This window comes from Mustelus asterias, unplaced genomic scaffold (genome assembly GCF_964213995.1).
Source record: "Mustelus asterias unplaced genomic scaffold, sMusAst1.hap1.1 HAP1_SCAFFOLD_4926, whole genome shotgun sequence".
NCBI lineage: Eukaryota > Metazoa > Chordata > Chondrichthyes > Carcharhiniformes > Triakidae > Mustelus > Mustelus asterias.
The window spans coordinates 1-9,704 of NW_027594869.1; the positions used below are offsets into that span (position 1 = coordinate 1).

The window sequence follows — 9,704 nt, forward strand, 5'->3', positions numbered from 1 at the left end:
TCTCCCTCTGCCCCTCTCTCCCTCTGCCCCTCTCTCCCTCTGCCCCCTCTCTCCCTCTGCCCCTCTCTCCCTCTGCCCCTCTCTCCCTCTGCCCCTCTCTCCTCTGCCCCTCTCTCCCTCTGCCCCTCTCTCCCTCTGCCCCTCTCTCCCTCTGCCCCTCTCTCCCTCTGCCCCTCTCTCCCTCTGCCCCTCTCTCCCTCTGCCCTCTGCCCCTCTCTCCTCTGCCCCTCTCTCCCTCTGCCCCTCTCTCCCTCTGCCCCTCTCTCCCTCTGCCCCTCTCTCCCTCTGCCCCTCTCTCCCTCTGCCCCTCTCTCCCTCTGCCCCTCTCTCCCTCTGCCCCTCTCTCCCTCTGCCCCTCTCTCCCTCTGCCCCTCTCTCCCTCTGCCCCTCTCTCCCTCTGCCCCTCTCTCCCTCTGCCCCTCTCTCCCTCTGCCCCTCTCTCCCTCTGCCCCTCTCTCCCTCTGCCCCTCTCTCCCTCTGCCCCTCTCTCCCTCTGCCCCTCTCTCCCTCTGCCCCTCTCTCCCTCTGCCCCTCTCTCCCTCTGCCCCTCTCTCCCTCTGCCCCTCTCTCCCTCTGCCCCTCTCTCCCTCTGCCCCTCTCTCCCTCTGCCCCTCTCTCCCTCTGCCCCTCTCTCCCTCTGCCCCTCTCTCCCTCTGCCCCTCTCTCCCTCTGCCCTCTCTCCCTCTGCCCCTCTCTCCCTCTGCCCCTCTCTCCCTCTGCCCCTCTCTCCCTCTGCCCCTCTCTCCCTCTGCCCCTCTCTCCCTCTGCCCCTCTCTCCCTCTGCCCCTCTCTCCCTCTGCCCCTCTCTCCCTCTGCCCCTCTCTCCCTCTGCCCCTCTCTCTGCCCCTCTCTCTCTCTGCCCCTCTCTCTCTCTGCCCCTCTCTCTCTCTGCCCCTCTCTCTCTCTGCCCCTCTCTCCCTCTGCCCCTCTCTCCCTCTGCCCCTCTCTCCCTCTGCCCCTCTCTCCCTCTGCCCTCTCTCTCTCTGCCTCTCTGTCTCTTTCTCTCTGTCCACTACATTGGATTAATTTTTCCTCTTTTTCTAGGGCTGTTGTGGAGAAATATCTCCTGGAAAAATCCCGCCTGGTGTCTCAGGAAGCTGATGAGAGGTAAGATTAGGTCGAGAGGTCAGTGACAACCGCCCCCCCCCACCCCCCCCCCCCTCCACCCCACCCAAACCTTTCACAGAGTAACCCTAGATGACCTTCTGTCAGGGCGCAATTTGATTGGCCATTTCAGACCAGATGCTGGACATCAAAGTGACGGGGTTGTCAAGTTTCCCCCGTTTTTTAATGAGAATAGGAGCAGGATGGAGGTCAAAGGTGGGACATGTGAGTGTGTTCTGGTCACAGAACTCCCCCACCTCCATGTCTGTTCTGCTCTGAGCTGTCAGCCTGCTTCACAATCTCAAGTCGAGTTTACCTGTTTCTGATTGCTCCCCTTCATCTCCTGCTGGTGCAGACTTGCATTTATATAGCACCCGTACATCATAAAGCATTCCCTGCCCAAGTGATCATTCCACACTCATCAATCCTAATCTGTGTGACCAGCGTTGGCTCAGAGGCCTGACGTGCCCCCCCCCCGCGGCCTGTGGCAGCCTCGAGCCTCGATCTCTCATGCCCAGCGCTCGAAGTGTTATCCGGATTAACAGTGAGTGTGGCTGGAGCTGGAATAAATGTTAATGTTTTTATCATTGAGCTTTTTGACCTGTGGTTCACCAACAGCAACTCCTCACAGCCTCTCTCTCTCTCTCTCACTTGCTCACTCCTCTCCCCTCTCCCTCCCTTCCCTCCTCCCCCCTCCCTTCTCCCCTCTCCCCTCCTTCTCTCCCCTCCCTCCTCCCCTATCTCTCCCCCCCCCCACCCCCACAACGTGCAGGAACTATCATGTATTTTACTACTTGCTGATGGGGGCGAGTGAGTCGGAACGCCGAGATTTCCATTTGAAGCAGCCGGAAGATTATTACTACCTCAATCAGGTTGGTCGATAATTCTACAGCCAGCGGGCAAGCTACTGGTTAGCCAATGTTTGAAGTTTATTTATTAGTGTCACAAGTGGGCTTACGTTAACACTGCAGTGAAGTTACTGTGAAAATCCCCTAGTCGCCACACTCTGGTGCCTGTTCAGGTCCATGGAGGGAGAATTTAGCACGGCCAATGCACCCTAACCAGCACGACTAACCAAAATTAGCAATAAAGGATAGAGAGAGATCCGCACTGATATTCCCATCCGGGGATCGAGAGAGATCCGCACCGATATTCCCATCCGGAGATAGAGAGGGGGACGGAGACTGTCAGTGGCCCTGGACTCTGGGACATTGGCAGGTGGGGGGAGCATCAGTCGGTGGAACTTCCAGATTCAGTGTCATTGAGGGCGCCTGTCCTCCGGCCTCATTGTGTTTCTGGAGATCCGTCCTCTTCCGGAGATGCATCTTCTTTGCTGATTGGTGGCTCAGTGACATTGGGCATCTCTTCAATATGGGCCTGGATAGGGCAGTGGGGCGCCTGCAGTAAACTTCGCCACTGAACACTCGGATGTATAATCAGTGAGGGCGGGACTGGGGATTTGTCACGGTCTGCTGTCAGCATAAGCAGCCGCCATCTTGCTTGGTCTCTGCCTGACTTTGACCGTCTTTCCCCCGCCTCGCTCTCGCTCCTGCTCGTGCTCCTTCGCTCGCGCTCTCTCTTTCTGATTGGCAGTCAGTGACTAGTGGCGTTCCGCAGGGATCTGTTCACATTATAAATGTTTTGGCCTCAACTACATTGTGGTAGCGAATTCCACACATTCACCACCCTCTGGGTGAAGAAATTTCTCCTCCCCTCAGCTCTAAAAGGTTTACCCCTTATTCTCAAACTATGACCCCTCGTTCTGGACTCTCCCACCATTGGGAACATTCTTTCTGAATCTACCCTGTCTAATCTTGTTAGAATTTTACAAGTTTCTATGAGATCCCCTCTCACTCTTCTAAACGCCAATGAATACAATCCTAACTGACTTAGTCTCTCCTCGTATGACAGACCTACCATCCCAGGAATCAGCCTGGTAAAACTTTGCTGTACTCCCTCTATAGCAAGGACAACCTTCTTCAGATAAGGACACCAAAACTTTTTTATTCATTCATGGGACATGGGCATCGCTGGCTGGCCAGCATTTATTGCCCATCCCTAGTTGCCCGAGGGCAGTTGAGATTCAACCACATTGCTGTGTCTCTGGAGTCACATGTAGGCCAGGACGGCAGATGTCCTTCCCCAAAGGACATTAGTGAACCAGGTGGGTTCTTCCGTCAATCAACAATGGTTTCATGGTCATCAGCTGATTCTTAATTCCAGATATTTTTCACTGAATTCAAATTCCACCAACTGCCATGGCAGGATTCAAACCCGGGTCTCGAGAACATGAGTTTCTGGATCAATAGTCTAGTGATACCCCTAGGCCATTGCTTCCCTCTATGGCAAGGGCATCCTTCCTCGGACAAGGGCACCAAAACTGCACATAATCCTCCAAGTGTGGCCTCACCAACGCCCTGTACAATTACAACAAAACATCCCTATCCCTAAACTCAAATCCTCTCGCTATGAAGGCCAACATACCATTTGCCTTCTTTACTCCTGCTGTACCTGCACGCTTACTTTCAGTGATGGATGCACGAGGACTCCAAGGTCTCGTTGAAATCTTTCTCAATTTACATCCATTCAAGTAATAATCTATCTTCCTATTAGTGCTACCAAAGTGGATAACCTCACATTTATCCACATTATTCTGCATCTGCCATGCAGATGCCCACACACTCAGCCTGTCCAAACCACACTGAAGCATCTCTGCATCCTCCTCACAAAAACAAGAACAATACAGCACAGGAACAGGCCCTTCGGCCCTCCAAGCCCGCGCCGCTCCCTGGTCCAAACTAGACCATTCTTTTGTATCCCTCCATTCCCACTCCGTTCATATGGCTATCTAGATAAGTCTTAAACATTCCCAGTGTGTCCGCCTCCACCAGCTTGCCTGGCAGCGCATTCCAGGCCCCCACCACCTCTGTGTAAAATATGTCCGTCTGATATCTGTGTTAAACCTCCCCCCTTCACCTTGAACCTATGACCCCTCGTGAACGTCACCACCGACCTGGGAAAAGCTTCCCACCGTTCACCCTATCTATGCCTTTCATAATTTTATACACCTCTATTAAGTCTCCCTCATCCTCCGTCTTTCCAAGGAGAACAACCCCAGTTTACCCAATCTCTCCTCATAACTAAGCCCCTCCATACCAGGTAACATCCTGGTAAACCTCCTCTGTACTCTCTCCAAAGCCTCCACGTCCTTCTGGTAGTGTGGCGACCAGAACTGGACGCAGTATTCCAGATGCGGCCGAACCAACGTTCTATACATCTGCAACATCAGACCCCAACTTTTATACTCTATGCCCCGTCCTATAAAGGCAAGCATGCCATATGCCTTCCTCACCACCTTCTCCACCTGTGACGTCACTTTCAAGGATCTGTGGACTTGCACACCCAGGTCCCTCTGCGTATCTACACCCTTTATGGTTCTGCCATTTATCATATAGCTCCTCCCTACATTATTTCTACCAAAATGCATCACTTCGCATTTATCAGATTGAACTCCATCTGCCATTTCTTTGCCCAAATTACCAGCCTATCTATATCCTTCTGTAGCTTCTGACAATGCTCCTCACTATCTGCAAGTCCAATTTTGTGTCGTCCGCAAACTTACTGATCACCCCAGTTACACCTTCTTCCAGATCATTTATATAAATCACAAACAGCAGAGGTCCCAATACAGAGCCCTGCGGAACACCACTAGTCACAGGCCTCCAGCCGGAAAAAGACCCTTCCACTACCACCCTCTGTCTTCTGTGACCAAGCCAGTTCTCCACCCATCTAGCCACCTCCCCCTTTATCCCATGAGATCCAACCTTTTTCACCAGCCTACCATGAGGTACTTTGTCAAATGCTTTACTAACGTCCATATAGACGACATCCACGGCCCTTCCCTCGTCAACCATTTTGGTCACTTCTTCAAAAAACTCCACCAGGTTAGTGAGGCATGACCTCCCTCTCACAAAACCATGCTGACTATCGTTAATGAGTTTATTCCTTTCTAAATGCGCATACATCCTATCTCTAAGAATCTTCTCCAACAACTTCCCCACCACGGACGTCAAGCTCACCGGCCTACAATTACCTGGCCTCACAGCTCACCCTCCCACCCAACTTCGTATCATCTGCAAATTTGGAGATAATACATTCAAATTTGGAGATAATAGGGATGGGCAATAAATGCTGGCCAGCCAGCGACGCCCATTTCCCATGAATTAATAAAAAAAGTTTTGGTGTCCTTATCTGAGGAAGGATGTCCTTGCTATAGAGGGAGTACAGCAAAGTTTTACCAGGCTGATTCCTGGGATGGTAGGTCTGTCATATGAGGAGAGACTAAGTCGGTTAGGATTGTATTCATTGGCGTTTAGAAGAGTGAGAGGGGACCTCATAGAAACTTGTAAAATTCTAACAAGATTAGACAGGGTGGATTCAGAAAGAATGTTCCCAATGGTGGGGGAGTCCAGAACTAGGGGTCATAGTTTGAGAATAAGGGGTAAACCTTTTAGAACTGAGGGGAGGCGAAATTTCTTCACCCAGAGGGCGGTGAATGTGTGGAATTCACTCCCACAGAATGTAGTTGAGGCCAAAGCATTTGTGTGATTTCTCCAACCCCCGCTTCCCTCCCTGGCGTGCGGTCTGTTTCTCTCCCTGGCGTGCGGTCTGTTTCTCTCCCTGGCGTGCGGTCTGCTTCTCTCCCTGGCGTGCGGTCTGCTTCTCTCCCTGGCGTGCGGTCTGCTTCTCTCCCTGGCGTGCGGTCTGCTTCTCTCCCTGGCGTGCGGTCTGTTTCCCTCTCTCCCATTCTGGGCTGAAATATGTCCTCTCTCTTGCTGACTCCTAGAAGCAGAACTTCTGTCTGGATGATGGCGAGGATTTGAAGCATGACTTTGAGCGGCTGAAACAGGCCATGGAGATGGTGGGCTTTCTGCACAGGACCAAGATTCAGTGAGTTACCCGAGCTTATATTCCCGTCTCATTTATCACCTGATTGCCAAAATCACAGGCTCCCTCTGGTTGGTCAGTGCAAGCCAATCACAGTGTGTTCTGTAATTACCAGAAGTATCATGTTGACGATGATTGAGAGGGGGGAGTTCCGGGGCCCCACCCGCTCCCGGCACAGGGATGGAGTCCTCTCTGCTCTGACTCTGAGTGGTGAAGAGCGATAAGGACGATTAGAAATCGGGTTAATAAAGAGCGCGTGGTGGGAGGAGCCTCTTATACGATTCCGCTGACATTTGATAAATTATTAAATAAGCAGTTTTTAAATATCTCACACAGTTGGAATTGTTGAATGTTTCCGGATTTGCAAAACTCCATGACCTCTCCCATTCCCCCTTCAGGATATTTTTTGTTCTCTCCACAATCCTCTATCTCGGGAATGTTATCTATAAAAGGAAATCCACTGGCAGGGAAGAGAGTTTGGAGGTTGGACCCCCTGAAGTCCTGGACACCCTGTCGGAGCTGCTGAAGGTGCGTGAAGGATAGAACTGCAGCCAATCTGGAGACACTTTTTATGAGGATTTATTTACAGAGATACACATTTCAAACATGCACCTTCCAATGAAATAACAACATCTTCCGTCTGCTCCTGTTGATTGGAGAACGGGTGAATTCCCAGTTAATGCTCACAACCTGCAAATAATTAAATACAATTATTATACCATTAATAAGGGTGTGGTTAATAGGATTTGATTTGATTTATTATTCTCACCTGCATCAGTATACAGTGAAAAGTATTGTTTATTGTGCACTGTACAGACAAAGCATACCGTTCATAGAGAAGGAAACGAGAGAGTGCAGAATGTAGTGTTACAGTCATAGCTAGGGTGTAGAGAAAGATCAAATTAATGCGAGGTAGTCCATTCAAAAGTCTGACGGCAGCAGGGAAGAAGCTGTTCTCGAGTCGGTTGGTACGTGACCTCAGACTTTTGTACCTTTTTCCCGATGGAAGAAGGTGGAAGAGAGAATGTCCAGGGAGCGTGGGGTCCTTAATTATGCTGGCTGCTTTGCTGAGGCAGCGGGAAGTGTGGACAGAGTCAATGGATGGGAGGCTGGTTTCCGTGATGGACTCCCAATTCCCGATGGATTCCCGATAAATCGCTATTCCTTCACTGTTACTGGGCAAAAATGCTTCAACTCCTTCACTAAAGCACTGTGGGTGTACCTAAATCTTCGGGACTGCAGCAGTTCAAGAAGGCAGCTCACCACCACCTACTCAAGGGCAATTAGGGATGGGCAATAAAGGCTGGCCCTGCCAGTGACACCACATCCTGAGTTTGAATACAAAGCCTCCCGGTTGGTGAATGTAGGGAGAATCCTTTCCAGTTGGAATCAGCTGGACTCCGGATTGGCTGAGTGGGTGTGTCTGCTACCCTGTGCAGCCACACTGTCCACGATGGTCTCGAATTCTGGCACAAGGTGATTACTCCCTTTATGGAACTGGCTGCCAGGGGAACCCACCCAAACTGGCATCTGTTTTGCCCCTTCTCCAGTGCCTCTGTACCCTGTTAACAATGTGAAAATCAGGTTGTAGACGGAGCTCCAGTGTGATTGCTCTCTCCCCGTGTTCTCCAGGTGAAACGGGACACGCTAGTTGAAGCTTTAACAAAGAGGAAGACGGTGACAGTGGGGGAGAAGCTGATTTTGCCATACAGCCACAATGAGGTAAGTCGCACTGTGGGATTCCGCTCACAGCTTCAGGCAGCTGTGCATCTGACACTGGGAAAACTTGGCAGAATTTGCCTGAAGTGGAATGTGTAACAGGTCTGGCTGAGTGGAGCGGGGCCCGGTCTGGCGGGGTGGGGTGGGGCAGGGCCGGGTGGGGTGGGGCAGGGCCGGGTGGGGCGGGGCAGGGCCAGGTGGGGCGGGGCAGGGCCTGGTGGGGCGGGGGCAGGGCCTGGTGGGGCGGGGCAGAGCCTGGCAGGGCAGGGTGGAGCCTGGGGGGGTGGTGGGGTGGGGCGGGGCTTGGGTCTGGTGGGGCGGGGGCAGAGCCTGGCAGGGCGGGGTGGGGCAGGGTGGAGCCTGGGTGGGTGGGGTGGGGCGGGGCAGGGCCTGGTGGGGCGGGGCAGAGCCTGGCAGGGCGGGGTGGGGCAGGGTGGAGCCTGGGTGGGCGGGTGGGGGCGGGGCTTGGTCTGGTGGGGCGGGATCGCAGCCCGGCAGGGCGGGACCGGGCGGGCCTGGTGGCGGGGGCGGGGCCCAGTACGGCCCGGGCCTGGGCAGGGACCAGTCCGGCGGGGCCCGGTCCGGATGGGCGGGGCCCGGTCCGGCTGGATGGGCGGGGTCTGGTTGGAGGCTGTGACCTGGGTAACTCAGTCCAGGTGTCTTTGCGCAGTGACTGCTCTGATTGGCTATTTTGTGGTGTATTCCAGGCAATAACGACCCGAGACTCCATGGCCAAGTCCCTGTACACCGCACTCTTTGATTGGATTGTTCTCCGGATTAACCACGCTCTCCTAAACAAAAAGGACATGGAGGAGTCCGTGATGGTTAAAACCCTGTCCAGCAATCTCACTATAAAAAACTTGCCCTTTATATCTCTTTTAAACTTGCCCCCTCTCACTCTTAATCTATGCCCCCGAGTACCTGACCCTTCAACCCTGGAGAAAAGGACTCTGACTATCCACTCTATCCAAGCCTGTCATGATCTTGTAAACCTCTATCAGGTCCCGCCTCATCCTCCGACCCTCCAATGAAAACAATCCAAGTTTGTTCAACCTTTCTTCATAGTCCATATCCTCCAAACCAGGCAACATCCTGGTAAATCTCTTCTGCACCTTTTCCAATGCATCAACATCCTTCCAGTAGTCTGGCAACCAGAGTTGTACACAATACTCCAAAATGCAGCCTAACCAAAGTCTTATACAACTGCAACATGATTTTCCAATTCCTATACTCAACGCCCCGACCGATGAAGGGCAGGATGCCATATGCCTTCTTGACCACCTTGTCCACCTGAGTTGCCACCTTCAGGGAACTGTGGATCTGCATGCCCTAGATCCCTCTGTGTGCTAATATTTCTAAGGGCGCGACCATTTACTGTAAACTTTCCTTCTGCAGTAGACTTTCCAAATCACATCACCTCACATTTGTCCAAGTTTAAATTCCATCTGCCATCTTTCGGCCCAGGTCTCCAGCCGATTTATACCCTGCTGTATCCTCCGACAATCCTCCTCACTATCTGCTACTCCCCCAATTCTTGTATCATCGGCAAATTTACTAATCAGACCACCTACATTTTCCTCCAAATCATTTCTATATATTACAAACAACAGAGGCCCCAGCACTGATCCTTGTGAAACACGGCCTGTCACGGACCTCCAGTTAGCAAAGTACCCTTCCACTGCTACTCTCTGCTTTCTATGTCCAAGCCAGTTTTGGATCCATCTTACCAGCTCACCTTGGATCCCAAATGACTCCACCTTCTGTATCAGCCTGCCATGAGGAACCTTATCGAAGGCTTTACTAAAGTCCATGTATACAGCATTCACTGCCCTGCCCTGGTCAATTTTTCTTGTCACTTCCTCAAAGAACTCAATCAAGTTTGTGAGACACGACCTCCCCTTCCCAAAACCATGCTGCCCGTCGCTAATAAGCCT

General features: G+C 52.2%; 1 protein-coding gene across 1 annotated transcript; it reads left to right on the top strand.

Moving 5' to 3' along the window:
- Positions 1 to 1,005: 1,005 nt before the first annotated feature.
- Positions 1,006 to 8,594, top strand: LOC144491289 (unconventional myosin-IXb-like; the record flags this gene model as incomplete). The annotated part of the gene is made up of 6 exons (XM_078208963.1): positions 1,006 to 1,107; positions 1,877 to 1,976; positions 5,951 to 6,054; positions 6,450 to 6,579; positions 7,684 to 7,773; positions 8,478 to 8,594. Coding segments are annotated over exons 2-6 (513 nt in total), but the record flags the coding sequence as incomplete, so codon positions are not given.
- Between the last annotated feature and the right edge of the window lie 1,110 nt (positions 8,595 to 9,704).